Source organism: Carassius auratus, chromosome 5 (genome assembly GCF_003368295.1).
Source record: "Carassius auratus strain Wakin chromosome 5, ASM336829v1, whole genome shotgun sequence".
In the NCBI taxonomy this organism is placed as follows: Eukaryota; Metazoa; Chordata; class Actinopteri; order Cypriniformes; family Cyprinidae; genus Carassius; species Carassius auratus.
The window spans coordinates 32,591,230-32,615,035 of NC_039247.1; the positions used below are offsets into that span (position 1 = coordinate 32,591,230).

The 23,806-nt window shown below is 40.0% G+C and overlaps 1 protein-coding gene across 4 annotated transcripts in view; it reads right to left on the reverse strand.

Annotated features, from left to right (window-relative positions):
• The window catches only part of nacc2 (NACC family member 2), a 36,713-nt gene extending 12,907 nt beyond the window's left edge, over positions 1-23,806 (reverse strand). Inside the window, exons 1-2 of one of the 4 annotated variants that reach the window (XM_026255474.1) lie at positions 11,943-12,148; positions 1,314-2,114 (exon numbers count right to left, since the gene is read on the reverse strand). In XM_026255474.1, coding sequence (XP_026111259.1) covers positions 1,314-2,114; positions 11,943-11,982 — 841 coding nt within the window. In that variant the 5' untranslated portion in view covers positions 11,983-12,148. Of the gene's footprint in view, positions 1-1,313; positions 2,115-11,942; positions 12,149-14,081; positions 14,105-22,764; positions 22,902-23,602 lie in introns of those variants that run through there. The other 3 variants (XM_026255475.1, XM_026255476.1, XM_026255482.1) reach the window with 3 other exon arrangements.

A 23,806-nucleotide genomic window follows, 5' to 3' on the forward strand; every position in this document is an offset into this window, starting at 1 on the left:
TGATCTGTACACCTGAAACATTTGAAATGTATCAGTGTTGGTTAATTTTCAAAGTAAAATGGGTTATTAATAAATTTGAATTAAGATATGTTATTTATTAGCACTTTGTCCTTAGAATGACCCTCCTATGCTTTAGAGTTGAGTGCATTCAGAAGAAAGCCACACTGTAATAATACATCAGGTTATCTTCAGCACGTGTCTCGGATATCACAGTTAAACAGACATCATGAACCGCACGTCTTTTCTGCCTATTTTATGTCTCACAACAGCATTTTTTGTTCAATTCTGACAGTCGTTATATGAACTGTAAGCTCAGGGATGAAACGGCCATCCTGAAAAATAATTAGGTGCATTAGTTTTAGTTGGCCTTGACTCGTCTTAACGGACTGTTCTCTACTTAAAATTGTCTAGACAACTTCACATGCTGCTCCAAAGTAATGAGCCTGTAACCTATTTAACAGCAACGGAAGTGGCTTCTGGTGTAGTAGTGAATGATTGGAAATGATCCCAGTGTATAATATCCATATCCATTATGCCATTGCTAAAAGCATAGAGATGTGTTGTTGCATGTAAATGGTTACTTATTACATTCACTACCATTCAAAAGTTTGGGGTCAGTAAGATCAGGTTTTTGAAAGAAATCTCTTCTGCTCACCATTTGTTTAATCAAAAGTACAGTAATAAATATTGAGAATATATTGTAATTCTGAATATTACACTTCAAAAGTTAGAATATAATTAATATCAAAATATAATTTCCATGTGTTTTACTGCCATGCCAGATTAAACATTCAAGCGATTTTTAAAGCATTCAAACTCAAGAAGCCGCAAGACAACCACATTCTGTACTCATGCGCTTTGTTCTGTGTGCAGAGACTGAATTGAGTTTCATAAAAACATTGCCAATTTGAACATTCAAGAGATTCTAAAGCATTCAAGTTCAAAAAGATGCGAATAACAACTCCATTCAGTGCAAGTATCCTCTAAAATAATTATGTCTTCAAGTGAACTTAAACAGTTGGTAAAGAATAGGGTGTGTGTATTATTATATTTGATCCATGCATTGTCTCTTAAAGTAAAATGCTGTGGTATCGAAATTGTAATCGAGAATTGTAAAATGTAACTTATGTTTAAAATTTTGATTAAATTGATGAAAACTCTGAGAATGGGGCAGGTTATCAAAAGGTAGAATTCATGAAACATTAAACTTCCCATAACTGGCACGTTATCATTTTCAAACCATTTAATCTCTAAACAGAAATAACCTCATATGTTCAGCTATCATTAGCCTTTCATTCAAATCAAAGCTGTACCTCCGTAAGGGTTGGCCGAGCGGCCGCACAGCTGGCTGTAGGTCTCGTCTGCGTCGAACGGCTCTTCCTCAAACTCCTCATCTTCATTCTGGTACGATGTGGGGCTGTCTGTGGTCGGAAGGCTCGATGCTCCCGGACTGGAACGCTCTCCTAGATATGCCGGAGCCCCAAGTGGAAATGTGCCCCACGACAACAGCGGCACGCCCCGTCCAGAACGCGTCCCATCACCACTGCTGGCTCGTTTAGCCAGCGGCTCCTCCAGCTTGATCCTGCGGGCCTGCGATGGCAGCGAGGGCGACCAGCCGGCCGGCACCAGCGGGTGGGTGCTGGGACTCTGTGGGTCCGAGTTGGGCTCGTCCATGGAGGCTGTGGCTGAGTCGCAGTGTGGCGAGTTGGCTTTGAACATGAGGTCCATACCACGCTCCACAATGTGCTGGATCTGCAGGTACCCGGCGGTGTACATCACGACCAGCTGCTCGCTGGCGGCCATGGTCAGTTTCCCCGTGTAGCAAAAGCTGAGGATCTGCTGGAAACAGGCTGGCGTGACGGAGGATGGCAGCTCGAACTGTGCTTTGCTGCTGCCGCTGAACAAGTCGCGGAAGTACAGGCTGCTGGCAGCCAGCACGGCACGGTGGGCCTTGAACGCCTGGCCCTTCACCACAATGGAGACGTCACAGTACTGGCCCTGCAGCCGCTGCTCATTCAGGGAGCCCAGCACCATGCTGCCGAAGTTAGGGATCTCCATGTGGAGCATCTGGGACATGGCGGTCACACCGAAGACAGAGCCAGAGAGAGGGTCATCTGGACAGAGACGAGACACAACGAAAGTGAGAAACAGCCACACTGAGAGAAAATGAGAGAATATATGCATGCATGAACATGTCTGATAATGAGATATTATGTCCAGGATTAACCAAAATGTAAACCTTAAAATTTTTTTATTTTTTATTAATGAACATTTGATGGGCACCACTGACTTCCATTATATTTTTTTTCTTCATTCTGGAAGTGAACTACTCTTTTAATCATGACTGCTGGAAGCATATTCTTTAAGCATTAATTTATTAATTAGTAAGTTATCAGCATCTTCCTCTAACATTTTAAGGTAAATTTGGGATTCCTGCTTACTACATGATCTGTATATACTGTAGGCTAGCTAGCCTATCTATAAGCCCTGAAATTTTGCTTAAGTTTGCGGGGGGAAGTCATCAGCTTGTTGACTCCTGATAAGTTTGAGCACTGTGAAAAACGGTGTTGGGGATACTCTAAAATGCTTGGAAATGTGGAAAATCAGCTTATTATGGCTTAATGCACTGAAATTGGAGGACCAGATTCTTATTGATGACCTGTGGCATTATTACACTGCATCTCTTTAAGCGCGTGATGTAATAAAACTGCAGCTTGTTAACAAACGTTCTTTCAAGTTCAACACTTTTTGTTCCATTCATTTGTGGATGCTGTTGATAAAGCAGCTTATTCAAAGAGACTGGTCCCGCAAAGAGATGTGCATTTATGTGTTTGTTTTCTTTTAAAAAAGTTTACCTGGAAATACTTCCCTATTTAATGCAACTTTTCCCCTTACAAACTGTATTATCAGTAGAACAGTTTGAGTAAATGTAGCCATATAAAAGGTAGGGGATGATGCTCTCCATTTAAAACAATGTGCTTTTTACATTTAAATTGTAACATCAATTATCATATTTACTGATTCTCATTTCTTTATCACAAAACACTAAAACTGGCACCGTTTTTGAGAGAAATTTGCCCTTTTTAATATATCTTTTTAACCCATCTCATGGTGTGTGATGCTGAACTCTCATGGTTTTGTAATGGCTTTGTATTCTTTCCATTGTTCTAAACATTAATATATTATGTGCAACAATAGCATACTCAATGGCCTTGCACCTATTTCTTCAAACATCATGATTTAAATAGTGATGAGTAAACTGAGAATATTTCTTTCATCTTCTCATAACTTTTTATCATAACAGTTTTTTGGTGTTCTTTTGATGTAATTTGAAGAGTTGGCAGTCAAAATTAAAACTGCTGGATGATAGATATCCTTCATTCTTCATTCTTCTGACAAACAACAAAATGTGAATTATAGTATGTACAATGTTTTCAAAATGTTCAAATTGCAGTGGACAGCGTTTATTATATGGGGGTAGAATCCACAGCTCAGTACTCACTTCCTACTACTCATGAGTACTTTTAAATGAGTTACTCTTTTACTCTTACTCAAGTAGTATTTTGGACAAGTACTTTTGATTCTACTCACACTACATTTTTTGGAATGTAATGGTACTTTATTAGTATATTTTTAAGTACTCTTTCCACCACTGCACATTTTTCAGTTTTTATTCATTAAATACAACAAAATTTAGTAGGATAACTTTTTCTTTTTTACATTTTACAGATCAGAATAAATGTTTTGTTTCATTTTTACATAAATATATCTGGTCCTCTGAATGACGATGGAACACTAATTCATCCATATTAGCCAATATTTAATCCTGAGGAGCTAGCAACTTCTGATGATTAAAAAAACTATACTATCAGTTTTGCCTTCATTAAGGTGAAGACAATTTAGTGACATTCAGGCCTTAACATCAGCTAGACATCCCAGAAGAGCATCCAAACCCTTGTTATTAGATTTCAAGGGCAGATAGATTTGGGTATCACCTGCATAAAAATGGAAGAAGAAAAAAATTTACCCCAGGTGAAGCATGTACAAAGAGAACAAGATTGGAGCGAGAATAGAGCCTTGAGGGACACCGCACGTAAAGAGAGCTGCATAATAAGTAAATTCACCAACATTAACAGAGAACGTTCTATTGTTAAAATAGGATTGAAACCATTTGAGGGCATCACCCTGAATGCCCACTCAGTGCTCCAAACGAGAAATCAAAACAGATTGGTCAAGTGTATCAAATGCCACCTTTAAATCTAACAGCAATAACACAGCAGATATGGCAGCATCAAAAGTCAGTAAAATATCATTCAGAACTTTAACCAGTGCTGTTTCTGTGGAATGCTTTTTCTTGAAACCCAATTATTAATTTTTTTTTTTTTTTGAAGAATATTGAAGAATATTGTTTTTAAACAGAAAGCTCTGTAGTTGGTGAACCCCTATATTTTTCTATAATGTTAGACATTAAAGAGGAATTTGAGACTGGCCTAGAATTAGTCAGCACTGTCAGATCTAAATTAGGTTTTTTGAGAAGTGGATGTACAATGGCGTGCTTCATGTCATCTGGAACCATTGCCATTTCAAGGCAGCTGTTCAAAATCTTAAGAACTGTAGGCCCAATCACCTCAAAAAAAAAAAAAAAAAAAAAAAAAATTGAGGAGGAAGAACGTCATAGGAAGATCCAGAGGGTTTAAACTGGCTTACAATATCTTGTAGAGCAGACAGAGTTACAGGTTCAAACTGACTCAAGATGCTGGTAAAGAGTGGAGGGACAGAGGGATCTTGACAATAGAGGGAATATCTAGCCTAATATCTCTTATACTGTCCACAAAAAAGTAAGGAATTTGCCACACATAGCCAGAGACTCTATATGTAAGAGATCAACTTAAGAGTTAATAGCCACATTAATAGTGGAAAAAAGTGCTCTTGAATTATGAAAGTTCTTTTTAATCAAATCTGAAATGTACTTCCCTAATCCTACCCCTAAACCCAACTCTCACACACTTAACTACTGTATATATATATATATATATATATATATAAAAAACACAGTTTTGTATGTTTTTTAAACATTAGTACCCATGTCATTTATTGTGGATTATTCAGAAATGTAATCAATAAATGTGAAACTGGAAAATGAAAAATTAACAGTCAAAGAGTATGTCTTGCTTTTAATTTTTTCAGAAATTATGTAGTTTACAGACAGTTTCGCGATCTGAGTGCAAATGAGATAAGGAGAGGTTCCTGCTAACAGGATTTATACCATAATTTATAAACTTTCCAAGATAACTGTATCACCTGGGGCCCTGGTCTTCATCAATAATGTGCTCGCAAGTTACTGCAAAAAGGTCATCTGATAACAGGTATATGAAGTACTAACCCTATGCAAACATATGTAAAAGGTTAATACAGTATATTGAATATATTATAATCATTCTGATTACATCATTCAAGCAATCAGGTTACAATTAATCGATATTTTCCATTACACATTACACACATTTGTGTCCTCATAAACCATATAAACCTGCACACACACACACACACACACACACACTCGCTCAAAGCACCAAGGATGAGTCGGCATGACACACACAGAAGTTCCACTTTTGAGAAACACTGCAGCTCATGCAGCGCAGCATCTCTCTGTCTCTCTGTCTGTGTGTCTTTCCATCCGTCGCTCACTGAGTTTCAGAACTATGAGGAGACAAAGCTTTCATGAGCATCCGTCTCTCATCGAGACTCAACAAGTGCAGCTGCATGAGTGTATGTGTGATGAAAGTACTCAATGCTGTGTCTATAACATCACACACACACACACAGACCAGCTACAGTTACACAGAGAGAGAAAGAGAGAGAGACACAGCAAAGTCATTTGAGGACAGAAGCAGCAAAGAAAAGCAACTGCAGCACACACACACACTGCACTGATTTCACTGAAGGACAATCACACTGTCCTGAAAAAGTCCATGAGGATGATTTTTGGGTTGTTTGCTGGGTGATTTATGAGCTTGCATTGTCATCATAAGAGCATCACAATATGAATATGAATCAGCTAAATGATGCAATAACTCACTTCTGCATCCTACTGATAAAACAGTTTTCCATCTACCAGTGTTATTATAGTTTACTAAAACTAAAATCATTAAAACATTTGTTACTTTAGATGAATTAGTCTTAGAGAATTAAAGAACAGGTCCTTAATATACTGTATAGTGTGACCGAAACAATACAGACTTTAATTACAAAATTACTAAAACTTTAAATAAATGAATTAAAAACAGAAAAAAATTAAAACAAATTAAAAGTATTTAAAAAAGTATAAAAGTATCTTAATTATACTAAAATAACACTGTCTACCCACATGAACATTCAGCCTGCTGAATGGACAGATTCTGAAGCAGATTCAGTTTTAATACTGTGTGCAGTTGTGCACATGAGACTCATGTCCATTTATCTGAAGATATTTTCAGTGTTAAAGCCGGTGGTGGTTTTAAAGTGCAGTGGTTTTGTTCTGCAGGTATTTGTCTTTGGCACAGACACAGATGGTGTGCTTTAGTGAAAAGAGAAAAATCTCTCCGTCTGAGCTGCAGGTGAAGTTATCTTTCCAGGCTGGCAGACACATGAACTCAAGACAAACACAAAAACACAAGGACATCCAACACTGACAAGCTCTACGTCTGCAGTCTGAATGCATTTAATATTTCTGCTGTGCTTGAGGTGACATCAACTTTCTCACCCAGTTTCAGTTTTTTTCTTTTTTCTTTTTAAACATATGAGTGCTTTTTTTGCATTGCAACAGTTTTCATGGCAATTACAAAAAAAAATAATAAAATATATATATATATATATATATATATATATATATATATATATATATATATATATATATATATATATATATATATATATAAATACCATTCTTATAATTATGGGCTTAATTTTCTGTATGCAAGAGAAATGCTTTCGATTTTGTGGGGAAATCTGAACCACAAGTGCTTTCGTGAGATCGCTCACTGAATGTCTGTTCAGTGTTGGATTAATACTACGTGACCAGATGCAGGTCAAAGATGACATTTCATGCCAGAGAATGCAAATTGAAACTACAGGAGCTTCTCACCAGAGAACGACATAGAAAACACAAGTCAGTCTTGCTTTAAACATTTGCCTTGATTTCCACAGATGTGGAGTTTCTTCTGCTTACCAATGCTGCATTTATTTGATCAAAAGTAAAGTAAAAAAGTGCATTTATATTATAATTTATGTTTTCTATGCAAGTACTGTATATTAAAAAATGTTATTTAATGCTGTGATCAAAGCGGAATTTTCAGCATCATTACTCCCCTCTTCAGTGTCACATGATCCTTCAGAAATCCTTCTAATAAATAACATATTACATTAACATTGAAAACAGCTATTTTAAATTGTAATATTTCCAAACTTTTCACCAGTGGTGTACATTACAGTTTGTTTTGAATTAAAATCAACACTTATATTACACAATATGTGCATTAAAAAATACAGAAAATAATTCAAAATGGCCATATATTGCTCTTGGCAGCTTGTCTCTTCTGTGTATAAATGAACTACACTAGAAATGAAGCTTTCCCTGTATCCTGTGACTGTGAGGAAGTGATGTGATATCACAGCTGAGATATATGACAGACAGCCATCACACGTCCTCGTGAGTCATGAAGCACTGCTGTCACATGTGAGCGCTGGATGCAGCATGTGAGGATGGGTGCTAGCTAATGCACAGCGCTGCAATGCAGTGCCACACACGCATGTACGCAAAGGAATAGTGTCGAGTCAGGCACACTAAATATAGACTTAGCACATCTTCGATAAGCAACATACAGACATGAACTCCAAAAATCTGTGACGTGGACATTGATTTATCAGCACGTGTCCGTCTGCGAGTCAGAACTGGGCCGCTGCTGCAGACATAAAACTCCTCAGACTCAGAGGAAGAGCAGTTCTGTCAGAATAAAACATTCTGTCCTTGGGAAAGCGTTAAAGAACCTGCAGAGCGCATGTCAGTCCAGCAGAAACCAGTTTAGATGGATATCTGCTCGTACTCGCCAGCCCTCTTCATGTGAACCGTCTGCTTTATAAATATTCAAGCACTGCAGTCGTTCTAAAGTCGAGCGTGTCTAAGTGCACAGACACAACACATTCAGTCCACGGTGAGACACAGCGCTCCCTGGCAACAGGCCTGCCAATCGGGAGCGTCTGAGGAACGTACAGATCCCAAAACTAGAGCGAAAGAACAATCTCAGCAGTCCTTCAAATTCCAGAACGCTGCATTCACTGCAACTGATATGCGATGCACATTTTATTGCATTTGGCCATGAACGTTTTCCTGAGTTCATCAATCACCTGGGAACCGAACCCATGGCCTTGTTAATGGCAGATCTCACAGCGACTGGAGATCTGTTAAGGGTCCCGCGTGTTTCTTAATATAGAGGGAGCAGCGCTGGGGTGAGATGGACACAGAAATATCATGATGACATGTCCTCTAATACCACTGGAGTATGATATACGATCCCTTAAGTGTCACCCTGTTAAATTTCACGGATGAACATAACTGTATCAAATGGCCCTTACTGAGCTAGGATACTGTTTCCGAAATATTTCGAGATGCTGGGGCTCAGAGCTGAAGTTCTCAGTTATGTTTCATTAAATGATCAACGAGCAGTTTGAGGTCAGAGGAGATACATGTTAAATAAAATATTGTAACTAATACGACTTAGTGTGATATCAAGTCACAAAGGCTATGATTTAATTAATCAAAATATACACTGCATGTTTCAGAGTGAAGCACAGCACTGTGTTCATTTACATGTGAGCAGCTCATCATCCCTTGTTTTCAACATCTCACAGTAAACCATCCAGACAAACTCTGAGCTTGAGCTGTTTTAAAATGTATTTGGAAACGCAACATGCAGCAACCGTCTTCACAAAACTGTAAAGAGAAGCTAAAGAGAAGTTTTAGGGACTCCCTGCAGTCTTACATCAAAATACAAGCTTGATGGTCTAATATTTGAAAATGAAGAAATTAAGACACCCATAAATATTAAAACTGTGTTGAAATTGTAATTGTTTTAATTGTAACTGTTGATTAAACATCTTAAAAAAAACAAGTACTTTTTCCCTGCAAATCTTGCAACCCTGAAACACTGGAGAAACACTGGAGATCTCGTGTGTGGTCGGTGTGTGTGAAGGTTAAGGCTCGTTCAGCCACAGCAGAATCTCAGCAAGGCCTGTGGTGAGTCAGTGGACACACTAATGGACACAAGCTGGCAAACAAACAGTGACTCCAGCAGTCGCCGCCAGACCTCCACACACAACTACAGCTCCAACAATGCCAAAACAGCACAGAAGAGTAGACTATATCGAGGGTCTGCTCATAGATGCTCTTAAAGATGTTCAAGAGGTATTTGATTCACTATTGACTGTCACATGAAGCGTGACTCTCTGTTAAATATGTCATCTGAATGTACAGTTCTTTCACAATACAATGGACAGTATTTCACAACTTTGACTTGTGAGCATAGCTGTACACACCACTGAGGTCCACGAGGTACAGACCTTGTTTACCAATGAGCCTCCCAAAACTAGAAATCAGTGGTTAAGTTGTATTTACAACACTGTTCCAGATCAGTTCAACCAAAATATTCAGATGTGTGCCATGCATTTTATGGAGGGCTGTTTCCTGACCCTGGGAGGGTTGACTGCAATACCGGTTGTTCTGACTCACAAACTGCAAGTATATATAAAATATACAAATATATTATATATATATATTTTTTTTTTTCCAAATTTGAAGAATTTGGCACTGATGATTCAAATGTGAGTTTTGGGCAGTGTAGAGAGTAGCGTTTGTTGTTTGCAATTTCTCTGATCACAAATGCAGACAGGTTTTTATGTTTACACGGCAAGAAGCATCAGAAATGCATTACAAATAATGTACCTGAAACTGATTAAAGGAATATATGTAAAGTCTAGCAACTAGTTCCTCAAACTCTGATGAAATTATACACTACAATGTGTCTGCGTGTGTGCTCATGTAGGATAGTTTCCGGCTCGGTTTCAAGATGCCAATTCAATCCACAAGATAATCCGCTGCTCTTCAACCCTTTGTCCTGAATAAGACTCAGCACACAAACCACACAAACATTTCCGTCAAATAATCCTCACCTGCTCCGCAAGTCTGTATTTCCCACTGGTAACAAACTATTCTTGTTCACCAAGTCGAGCAGGACTATTGCTACTGCTCACCCTCGGATCAAACCCTCAACTCAAATCAATACTCCCAGTTTGGTCAATATATAAGTCCACCCCTAGTTTCTAAAACACACATTATCACAATCTGCAGACACTTTACTTTTCTACTTCAATATAGACTTGCGATTTACTTGAATCGAGTATAGAAAATATAGCTTAAGATCTTTGCCTGAACCCGACAGGACCCGATCGGACTTCATTTCGCTTCGGGCTTCATTTACATCATTTTTACCAATGCTCGTGCGTTAAATGAGCGGTCATATAACGTGTTTCGATTAGCGTGAGAAAGGTGCGAAAATGTATGCTGAGTAGTTGAAACGGAGGCTTGCCTCTGACTATTACGTTTTGGTAGCACCAGCAACTAAAGCAAAGTCTGAGGTTTGGAAAAGTTTTGACCCTGTTTATAATGAAAAGAATCCTCGAATAATGAGCCAGAGGGTTATTTTGCTGGACGCATCATCAGTGAGTGCAGGAACTCGCTGAAGCCATCTACAGTGGATTCAATCATTTTCCTCAAAAAAAACAAAAAAAAAACACGTAGGCCTTACCAAATCTTGGTGAGTAAATGTTTTTCAAATAATTACTAAATATTAATTTAATCTTAAATGCATAATAGACAGAGTAGGCTATGCTAATGTTGGGATTAATATTTTATTATGTCGGCTGCTATGGCGAAGCAAATCCGACAGAGCCTTTATCTTAATTTCGTTATTGCCAAATACCCATCTTAATTTAGAATTTATCTTAATTACATTTTTTAAGAAAGATTTGTTTGCTTATATTATTTCTTTGTTCAAACCAAGTGGCCTATTACGTTGGCCATGTATAAATTGTTAAAACATGTATAAATGACTCATTCCTGACAAAAGGCAAAAGAGCTGCATGCGTGCATTTGAATAATGTCGGTTGTAAATGGGTTCGGGCTTTTAAAAAGCTGTCAATCAAAATGTACTTGTCGGGCTCGGGTCCTGTTGGGCTTAACTTTTAAGGGCCGATTACAGCTCTAATAGAAAATCGAATCGAAAATCAAATCGAGAATCGAAATCGAATCGATTTGAGAGTTTGTGAATAGAAATCGAATCGATTTGGAACATCTGAATCGATACCCAGCCCTACTATTAACATCCCATAACTCTCGTGTTAACAGATGTTTGACTGTAGGCATGAAATCTGGTTCACTTTGCAGCTCAAGAATCACCAATTTAGACAGGTGGAGACTGACATGCCAAAATATGATGAGAAAAAATATTACTGCTGGATTATTAACAATGTATCAATGTTGTTGAAAATGAAATATCTCAACTGGAGCTAAACACCAGAAAAAAAAGTAAGGAACACCAGTAAAAAACAAACACACCTTATAAGAGAATAATCAGATCATCATTTTGTATAGATAAATACAAGTTATATGACGTTTATATTGTGTATCTACACAAAACATCATATAACTTGTATTTATCTACACAAAATGATGCAAATGAGTGAATTTGGGTGGACTTGATTGAGTTTTTCTCGTAACAATGCGCTAAAACCATGGGTAACTAATTTCATGTTATTACTACACTCTACAGATCTCATTTTGAAGTCAAGTACTGTATGGCGTACTGGCGCCACACATCTTGCACTTTCATTACATTATCAAAGGCACTTACCAAAGTGAGTCCAGACATCACGGTGTGCTTTCAAAGCCATTCTTTAAACTTTAGTTCTCTGGTTTGGATAGCATGCTGTCCTAACACGAACCTGTCAGACCACAAACTATTGCTGTTACATGTTGCTAGTATAGTAACGTGCAGAACGGAGAAGAATAAACTGGAAATAGATCAATAGCAAACTCAGAGAAACATCACAAAAGTTGATAATCAACGAGAACAGACAAAGGGAGAACTAAGGGTTTAAATACACGGCGCAAACAAAGGAACTGATGAGTTTATTAAGGAGACAACAGGTGAAAAGTATAACTAATCAGACAACTAAAGAAAACTAGGCCAGAGACAAAACAGAGGCCACATCCACACGAAGCCAGAGATTTTCCTGTCTGATCTTTTTCTTTCTTGTTCTAAAAAAAAATATAAAAATTAGTATACACAAAACCACTGAAAACACTCCAAACGATGTAGTATACTTGCCAGACCAGTATATCACAATAATTCTGCCACAGAGATACACTAAAAATGGAGACGAGAACTTGGATTATGCAAACATACACAATACACTGTATACAAACATTTTTGCTTTAGTAATTTTAGATTTTTCTTTAGTAAAGCTAACAGGCTCAGTAGCTTCTGCAGCACAGACACAAGCCTGTAGTCAGCCATTGTTGCTGTCGCTATCGCTTGACGCAGAACCTGATTTTACCAAGTGAGACATGTTCCTGGGACAACATCTTTGTTGTCCCTGGAACAACATTGTGATTAACCAATCAGATTTGAAGAACCCGTTTATAGATTTTGTGAAGTTTATGCTTAAAATCAACGTTTGGTGCTTGTACATCAGTGTCATTCATCTATCATTTCCTCTGATTTTAGGGATTACTCATGGTTAAGGTTAGGTTTAGGTGTAGAGATATGGTCAAGAATACATTTTTGGAGTAAAATGTTGTTCCAGGGTCAACAAAATATGTTGACCTAGGAACACATGTAACTCAGCAAAATCAGGACGTGCATCGCGTGACGTAGAGGTGTCTGACTAGAGTTGAGAAATCATAATCAAAATGTCTCTCCAAGAAGCACTTACTACTGAAAACAAAATCAAATATAGTTTTGCTTATCAAGTTTACCTGCTACTAAAGGTCTTAAAACAAAACTATCTCTCAATGACATGTCAATGCCAGTGTTTAACTCAAACGTAACTGTGTGAATACTTAGGTTACTTCCAGGATGACTATTTGTGTAAAGCCAGACAGCAAGTGATATCAAGCAGCACCAGCCACAGTTGTGTGCAATATGCATTATTCACAATGTCTTCAGATCTGCTGCTGTCATTCAAGGTAAAGACCCATCAATACTGTGTGAGCTGGAACTGTTGGGTTTTAGATTTCAGTAAACAAATAGTCCAGATGATAAATATAAATGCAAAGAGTGAGTGTGTCATAATGTAAATGAATTTAATGTCCATTTCCTGCTCGAGACTTAGCGATCACATGATCACAGATGAATATTTTCATAACAGCAAATGTTCCATAAACTCAATTTTTTCATTGCACATTCAAATACATATAGAACAGGTCAAAAGTCAATCTAGAGAAATCTCGGGGGCAGCAATTCAAATCACAAGACAGGATTAATTGTTAACAATTCCCCTATTTCCTCAGCTGAACTGCATGATAAAACTGGGGTTTTAAAACTGGCTGCAGTGAAGACAGACACATTTCTGACCTGTAAGCATCAGTGCAGTGATGATTTGGTCTCATCATTATACTGAACACACTGCTTCACTGTGTCGGCATGCCAAACCACACAAAACAAGACAATCATGATTTAAGATCACCCTGTATTCTACTCACACTGATCATACAGCAATGCATGCTCAGATGAGTGCAGCTGCCAGTGTGCTTAGTGAAAGCATGATAACTACATATATGAGTCAGAGAGCAACAGCTCAAACGGCTGCTCTAACTAAAGTGTCTGTTGTGATGCATAGAGTATCATGCAACGAGCAGTTTTATCAGTTAATATGGTCTGAAATGTACTGTAGACCAGAAGCAGAAATCAAGAGTTTGGGGCAAAAAAGGCACCAATTACTACTGTCGCGATTAGAGTGAAACTGAAAAGTGTTGATTGCTACATTACATTAGATTCGCCAACTGGTGGACTCTGGTCCGAATCCGGATCGCGAGATGTGTCCATCTGGACCATGAAGCCTTTGGACACAAGGAAATAAATAAATGGCAGATGCTATATATTATATATATATATTTAAATGCATGCAATAGCCTTAAGCTTGCTGCAAAGCAAATGCAATTACTGTAAATGTGTCATGGGAAAAGAGTAAGGAGATATTAGAAATATTTACTAATAAATAGTGTTTTCTGAGTTGGGAGTCGCAAGGATGAAGTTGCCAATCCTGACTCACCACCTCTTCATTAGATGGGCCTTTAGAAAGAAGTGCATGTTTACGGGATTACGATTATGATTATAATGAAAGAGATTTTGTTTTGGATTTGTTTTTTTTTACACATTTTACAAATTTACAAATAATGTATTCAGATTTGTTGGAAGTCTAATAAGAAATGTGATATATATATTTAAAGGCGATTTTCTCAATATTTAGATTTTCAATATTCCAGATTTACAAAATTGTATCTCGGCCAAATATTGTCCTATCGTAGCTTATTTATTCAGCTTTCAGGTGATATATAAATCTCAATTTTGAAAAAATTTACCCTTATGGTTTTGTTGCCCAGTGTCACATATAATAATTAAGCAAATTCAGCTCTAACAGATTACGACAGTGAACGGAGATTTGTGCTGGTTTTTAGAAATTTCCATGTAACTTTGTTATTGATCATTATCAGTTCATAAAAAAGATTAAAAAGAGCCGATTTAAGGAATGCCACCATTGGTCTGCACTGGATCATGGGAGCAGTGCAGATGAAAATAAAACAGGCTGTTTCCTGAGATTTTTCAAGACATTCTGCTGGAGCTCAACCAAAAGTCTGGATCATGGCCATGAGAGCTCATACACCACAGGTGTGCACAAGAGAACAGGAATGTGGCGTAAATCATATGATAATAATATACATAGATAAGGTAAAAACACAAGAATTTTGATTCTTGTGAAGAGATTTAGGAATATTAAAGGTGCTATAGGTGATTGTCTTCAGAAACATTTGTTGTTATACTTGTTGAAAGTCTCCTTCACATCCCGATAGCAATCATTAAGTTAAGTGGTTTAAATTTATTTATCTGTATTTATCTGACGTTAATGTTAGCATTTTCCAAGATCTCCTACTGCACCTTTAATTGTATGAAAATATCAGTGGTGTTGCCTGTGCAAAACGCATCTCCACAATGCAAGAGGTGTTTTCCTACTGTCTGCCATGAACAGAGAGATTTGGCTTGAGTTGGTCTTCAGTGGCATCCGTGGGATTTTTTCACCTGTTTAATGATTCAAATGGTGCATCTGATCACTAAAGCAGCAGCGTACTCTCCTCAATAACACTCATGATCATTCATAATGTTAATAATTAATATTAGTGTTTGATCACCCCACTATGAGCACTAATATATTAACTTTAGAGCTGTCAAGTGATTAGAGAGTTGGACTTGTAACTCAAAGGTCGTGGGTTCAAGTCTCGACACCGAAAGGGATTGTAGGTAAGGGCAGTGAATGTATAGCGCTCTCTTCCACCTTCAATACCATCACTGAGACACTGAACCCCCAAGGTGTGTGTTCATCGTGTGTGTGTGTGTGTGTGTGTGTGGTGTAAGCGCACTTAGATGGGTTAAATGTAGAGAGTATGGGACACAACAAGTGGCATTTAGGTATATTTTCACACTGCAATTAGAACTGCATAAATAATGCTATGAGATTAATAGGTTTTAAGTAGCCATTAATGGGTCTAAAAATAATATGAACATATTAAATAATAAAAATAAATAAATGATACGCTAAAGATGAACTAAAAGTGCAAGAAGGTGGCATTTATGAGTGAATCATTGAATCACTCATTCAGTCGATTCATTCAAACGGCTGATTCATTCAGATATAAACTTTTGTTTATGAAATTAAGAACACAGACAACACTGTGTGTCTAAAATGTAACACAATATTAACTTCCTGTTTATTAAACTGTCATAAAAAAATATCTGTATTTCATGTCAGTATCTCATCTCAGTCAGGATGACATACAGGTTTGGGCACGGCGATGCGTTAAATGTCTTAATCGTTTTAACATGCAATTATTTTTTACACAACTGTAATTACACCAAATTAACTCACTCACATCAACTATGATGAAAGAAATCATATGTTAAAAAATGTATTAATAAATAAGTAACAATAACAATAATTATATATAATTATATAATTTGCATGTTTGTTGAGGCAACTGGTGCATGGCATGTGCGTGTTTTAACATGTATCAAACACAGAAACACATACTTGGCAAGATACCTGTGAGCAATACCCGGGCAGCCATTAGAACTGATAAAAGCAGCTTAAAAAGTCCTGATCAATTCAACACTACACCACACAGGACGGCTGAAGTGGAAAATCATCAGAGCTTTGAAATGTTTACAGTCTCAGTGAGCTCTGCCCTGCTGGAATTATTCAAGATACACAGTCATTCATGTGGAAGTATTCACAGACTCACACACACACACACACACATAAACTGGCGTGACATCCATAGCATGTGATCATGCCAGGCGTTATGCCAAAGGCCAGCCATGTCACTTACCAGAAATCACAAAGACACAGAGGGGGAGGGAGAGAGAGAAAAGGCTGTTTAATTTAACAAACTATCAAACCTCCAGCCCGAGTCTGACAGTAAATCCTACATTCAGAGTCTGCGTGCAATGTTCATTGTATATTGTTGATTTAAAATATCCAAAAAAAGAGCGCTTATTGCTCTTATCGCTGCACCATCACTGCATCTCTTTTATCCCATATTTTCCTTCTTACAAAAGAGCACAGAAATACAGTTAAGCATGAACAGTTTTCCACGAAGAAACCGTTTGCACAACACAATGATAAAAAAGGTCATTCCCACCCACATTCATTCCGATATCTGACTGAACAGGTTCGTGACTATATGAAGCAGCGGCTTTTGGTTTGATTTGATTTGATGGGAGACCTGGATATAGACAGGATCTGAAGTCCAGCAAATTCACCAGAATCTCACTGGCATCAAAGAAACAGCGACAGGTGCATAGTTACTATAAATACATGCCAACTGGGAATTTACTCACTGTAAACAATATGGGCTACATGAAAGATGAACTCTCTGTAAAATGTCCTATATAAACTGCTTTTGCACCGATATTCAACCCCAAAACACTATTAATATAAAAGGGCTGGAATAAAACAATTTGAAAGAGAAAAGGCTTTTCTGCTGTCTTTATCAGCATTTCAGTCATATTGACCTCATTAAGCTCAGCAGTTCAACTCTGTTATGGGAAAAACACAATTTTGTTATTTATTTATTCTTTTACAGAAAAAATATTGTTCTTGGCACAGAGCGCAAGAAAACTGATCGATCTTAAACCCAGAAACATTTGGACAATTACACAGCTAGAAGAAAATATTTTTGGTCAGGGGTTATTAAAATAAATAAATAAATAAATAAATTAATTAAAAGTAAGTATTTGCATGAGAGTATTATATGATTTTAATTTGTTGTAATTTTAAAGTATAAGCAATTTTGTTGTGTTTTTTTCTCTCATTTTTATTAGTTATCATTTATGTATAAATATGCCTATATAATTTTATTACATTTTATTTCAGTTTCAGTTTTAGTTATTTTATTACACCAAATGAAAATTAATCTATTTTTAATATTTTTTTCTATAAATTTTATTATACTTATAAAGTTAACATTTACATAACATTTACTTACAGTTAACAATTAATTTTTTTCAAACAACCAAAAAAACTAACCAAAAAACACTAGTTTTGGTTAACCATAACAACCCTGATTTAAATTAAAATAATATTGTAATACCAATCATACTGTAACAGGGTTGAAAGAAGTTGTGTTGCATTATTTAGGATGAATAGTTTAACAATTAAATAATAATTATAAATAAATAATAGTAACTGAGCCGCTAAAGTAGGAACTGGCCGCTAAAAATCCCCATTTGTGGAGCACTGCTCTGTCGTTTAGCAGTAAGCTAACGATAAATAAATACAAAAGTCTTGGCATTTTCTAGCACAAATGGCACATAGTTGTGCCAGAATGCCTTTATCAGTTTGCAGTGAATCAGTGACTACGTTTACATGCAGCCAATAACCCGTTCAAAACCGGGATATTGTCACACACCTGGACTCATTTAATGTTTTTGCCCCAGTGACCCAGTTTCTGTCTTCCGTGATTAGTTCCCAGGTGTGTCTATTATCTTCCTCATGTGTTCCATGTCCCTGTTAATTTAATGATTCCATCCACCTGTGTTTCCCCAATTATCCTTTGTACTTAAGCCTTGTCCTTTCAGTTCTGTTTTGTCGGGTCTTCATTCATCATTTGCTACTACGTGTGCCTACCTCTGTGCTCCATGTTGGATATCTCCTGTGTTGGATAATAAAAGCCTTATTTCGTTTATCCTCGACTCCGTGTTCCTTCAGGCAGCGTAAGACCGTGACAGAAGACCCGACCTAATAAGAGAAAATAGAAAACTGTGTGTTCTTCCCTCCGTTTTGTTTTTGTGTTTTCAAAGTCTTTTCTTTTCTTAGTGTTTCTATGGATCCCCTCTATCGTCCCGAATTCCTCATCCTTCTGCTGAAGCAGGAAGAACGCTCTCTCGAGGACCACACCAGATGGTTTTCCTTATTAGCTAATGCCACCAGCTACCCGGACGGCGCGCTCTGCACCTTCTACAACACCAGCCTGAACTCCAAATGCAGAGCGTTGTCGTCCGAAGATGGTCCTCGAGAGGATTTCGCCGCATACGTGGAGTGGACTCTGGCGAGAAATGGGTCACCTCTCACCGTCTGCCCCATAGAGGACCTCGCCAGCCCCACTCCCGACCCAGAGACCAGCCAGCCACCATCACGCCGCACGGAGCCAGAGCCCACCGCAGCCGCAGAGCCCGAGCCATCCACTGTCAGGGAACAGGATCTCGAGAGCACGACTGACCAGGTGTGTGAGCCGGCAACACCGTGCATCGTGGGAGTCCTCGTGGAGATCGAGGGCGTGGAGGAAAGCCCTGCCCACACTCCTGCGACTGAGGGTGAGCTGTATACAGTCTCTGAAAGTCATATGGAGCAAGCTCTGGATCTGATGGACTGGTCTATGGAGGTAATCCCTAATTTTCCTGTTTCCCCGCTGGTTCCGTCCAGCCCTGATTCCCCTGTATACCCTCTCAGTCTCCCACTCCTACCTCCTCCAGTCATTTCCTCTGCTCCATTTCCGCTGGTTCCGCCCAGCCCTGAGTTTTCTGTTTCTCCGCTGGTTCCGCCCAGCCCTGAGTTTTCTGTTTCTCCGCTGGTTACGCCCAGCCCTGAATCTTCTGTTTCTCCGCTGGTTACGCCCAGCCCTGAGTTTTCTGTTTCTCCGCTGGTTACGCCCAGCCCTGAGTTTTCTGTTTCTCCGCTGGTTACGCCCAGCCCTGAGTTTCCTGTATCTCCGCTGGCTCCGCCCAGCTCTGAATCTTCTGTTTCTCCGCTGGTTCCGCCCAGCTCTGAATCTTCTGTGTCTCCGCTGGTTCCGCCCAGCTCTGAATCTTCTGTGTCTCCGCTGGTTCCGCCCAGCTCTGAATCTTCTGTGTCTCCGCTGGTTCCGCCCAGCTCTGAATCTTCTGTGTCTCCTGTATTCCCTCCCAGCCTCCCTCTCCCGCCTCCTCTCAAACCTGTTGGTCCCTCTACTCCTCTTTCGCTGGTTCCGTCCAGTCCTGATCCTCCTGTCCTTCCTCCCATCCTTCTCCTCTCTCCTCCTCCTAGACCAGCCAGTTCCTCGCCATCCCTGCTGGTGCCAGTCAGTCCCGCAGCTCACCCTCAGTCCGCGCCATCGGGGCGCGGTGGTTCGCCGCTGGACTGCCAGTCTCCAGCTCCGCCTTGGCGTGTTAAGGCCCTGTCTCCGCCTCCAGCCTCCGAGCCCTGGACTCCTCCTCGGTCCTTCGACCCAGCGGCTCCGCCTTGGCTCTTAGCTCCCTCGTCTCCACCGTGGCCTGTCATCCCACCTGCTCCACCGGGCTCCCTCGTCCCTCCGGCTCCACCTTGGTCAGTCGTCGACCATCCGCCGCCTCGGGACTCCACTCCTCTGGTTCCACCTCGTCACTCCATCCCTCCGGCTCTGTCAGGCTCCTCCTTCCCTCCGGTTCCACCTCCATCCTCGGTCGCTCCGGCTCCACATCGGTCTGCCAGGACCCTGCCTCCGCCTTGGTCGCCTGAGCCTTCTGCTCCACCTAGGCCCTCCGGAACCTCGATGTCCCCCTGGCTCTGCGGCTGTGCTGCTCCATCTTGGGCTCCTCACCCACCGGTGCAGTCTCCGCCTGTCGGCCCCCTGGTGTCGTCGACCCTTCCTTCACCATGGCTCCTCCCGCCGTCGACTCCACCTTGGATCTCCGTCCTGGCTGGTCTCTGGTGGACCATCTGGCTCCTCCTGCTCCTGTCTCCTCCCTGGCTCCTCCCTCCGTCGTCTCCTCCCTGGCTCCTCCTTCTGTGGTCCCTGTCTGCTGGCCCCCTCCTGGGAGTCCGTCCTCCACCGGAACCTCCTCCCAAGTTCCCACCCACGCCTCCCTCTGTTGTTTCTACGGTGCGAGGACGCACCTACCGGGAGGGGGGAGTACTGTCACACACCTGGACTCATTTAATGTTTTTGCCCCAGTGACCCAGTTTCTGTCTTCCGTGATTAGTTCCCAGGTGTGTCTATTATCTTCCTCATGTGTTCCATGTCCCTGTTAATTTAATGATTCCATCCACCTGTGTTTCCCCAATTATCCTTTGTACTTAAGCCTTGTCCTTTCAGTTCTGTTTTGTCGGGTCTTCATTCATCATTTGCTACTACGTGTGCCTACCTCTGTGCTCCATGTTGGATATCTCCTGTGTTGGATAATAAAAGCCTTATTTCGTTTATCCTCGACTCCGTGTTCCTTCAGGCAGCGTAAGACCGTGACAGATATTAGCAATAGACCGGTCGCGCACGGCCATGTAAACACCGGCAAAAACCCGGATATGCTCATATCCCGGTTTTTAAAAACCGGGATATTATACCTGGGGTACCCCTTTTCTAACCCGAATATTTGGTCTTGTAAACGCGTTTCGGCATATCCCCATCAAAAATGTGTGTTCTGCGCATGTTCTATTCGCAAGGAATCTTGGTCTTTTGTCTCTTTGGATACAGGAAGAAGAATCGGAAATGATGCATATTGCGTCTTACGCCCAGACGCTAACCGTGCGTCGCCGTTTACATCGGGATATTGGCGACTGATTACACATTCCATGTATACAGGAGTAACTCTCTCTGCTCACGCATGTAAACGGGTTATCCCGAATGTTTCAGAAACCCGAATAGTGACTTTAACCCGACCATAACCCGAATTTTAACAGCTTGTAAACGTAGTCAGTGTGAAATACTCTTAAGATTTTAAATCTGTTCTCAACAAACAAAAGATCCATGAAGCGCATGTGACTGATAGTGTAGTGCACACATCATTCAGAATGACAGATTCATCACAGCACATCTCAAGAGTCTCTGAGCCCGAGATCTAATTACTGATGTACCGAGCGTGCTCATTGTATTCAGATAAGGCTCTCAGTGAAGGGGCCCGTCAGGGTCCGGCCCAGAGAACACTTCAGGCAAACCCAACAAACCCCGGCTGGCTCTTCAGCCCCATGTGGAATGTTTGGTAGAGCGAGGCCTCGGGAAGGCAACTCAGGACACAGTGCAAAAATACAGCTGCTGCGCGTCATCAGGGACATGGCAGCTGGCCAAACCAAAGACAGCGCTCTTAGAGGCATGCATTGAGCCCAAGAAACATGGCCTTGTGTATTGTGAGAGAATGATGCACAGATGACGATATTGGATGTGTGACCACAGTTTGTTTTGTGAATAAAGGAAAAACCATAGCCATTCAAGAGACATTTATGAACCAAAAAGGTCAATGTCATGTGGGTGTGCAACTACTGTGCAAGCATTTTGATATTTTGAGACAGCAACTATAAATCACTGTTTGCAACTCTGTAAGCACATATTTAAGACTCAGCCACCGAAAAACCCATATGTGCATCAAAACAGTGATGTATTCGTATTCAGCTAGTGTGCAGTAACAGCTGGTGTGGATTTTACAGCAGTGTGTAGATGTGAAAAGAAGCCCTGTGGCTCTACAGGCCTGGGAACACGACACCTTAGTCCAAAAACTACCTCAAAATATCTTCACATGCTCGTCCTGAGGAGGAATCCAGAAAAGCGGACATTTGGTAAGGCAGCAAGGCTTTCTTTTGGTAAGGAATATGACACTAAGAGCACACTATTCTGTTAAAAAGACTTCCTGTGCACACAATCAAATATTTGTTAGATATCATCTAGATGGAGAGAGTGAGATATTATGCAGGAAATGCCATGGAGCACATGTTAGTTGCATAGGAAAGGAGGCATTGTGCACAGTCACATGTCTTGGAAACCAGACAGCAGCACGCAACAGTCACACACACACACACACACTCCATGTGGCTATACACTCTCTCCTCTGACCAAACTTCCTTTCTCCAATTTAGTCATCTTCTGAATAATCTTAAAGCAACATACACTCACTCAAGCGAAACTAAAGATCAGCCCAGACCTGTCTGAACACACTCTGAACTGCAAATTAAACTCACCATATCAATCAGTCTCAGACCGTTAGTTTGCGTGCAGCCGTATCTCTGTTCATGTGGTTTCTGAGTTAAAAATGACATCCGGTTTCAATGAACAAATCAGCTGCTGAGGACTCAATTAACTTCATTTATCAACAAAAAGTTGCAACTGGAGATTGTCAGCATGCTGTCGTGGAATAAAGCAAATAAAATAAAATGTATAGCTGTGTGTCTTCAATTTGTATAAGAAAAAAAAACCACATTGATATTTCTATACAATATTTGTTTTCTGTATTGAAGAACACCAATGTTCTTCAGCACCACAACACGTAATAAGATGTGACCATTTTCAGGTAAACGTCCTAACATGGTACCTGTTGGTACCATATGGTGTCATGTCCAAAAATAGAAGGCTACTTGACAGGCCTTAGGGAGTATTGCAAAAGTAAATAAGTTGTAACAGTGTTTGTGATGGTCTGCAGTCCACCACAATCATCATCATCATCTAAAGTCTGCATGAAAACGCTATAAAAATAATAAAATAAAGCGCGCGCGCATATACCTTCTGCTCGCGAACACATTTCACCGAATTCACCTGCATTCCTTCACTGACACACTTTAACTTTAAACAGCTTTCAGTAGCCAAAACACATGACTTGAATTTGAGGCATTTATGTTCACGAGGTCAAAATAAACCCAAGTTTCACTTCAGAGTAGCCTATATGACGTTACCCTCCGCACTGAAATCTGATCTCCATCAGTGAATGATAGAAATATATAAACTAGGAAATAAAATATGGCCCCATATGTGTCATGCAGTCCTCTCATCAATACTCAAACATGATGCGTGTCATATATTTACCAGGCGAGTCTCTCCTCCATATAAGAGCCCGACGCTCTGTGGCGGCGTTTTTTCTGTGGAAGTGAAGTTTCCAGCGGGGTCCGTGTTCAGCCAGACCCTCCTCACCTCCACTGCTCTCTCCCTACAGCGCCAGAGCTCTCCCCATTTGCCTCTGTCTGAGTTTCTCTCTCTCTCTATCTTTCTCACACACTTCAGGAAGTGATT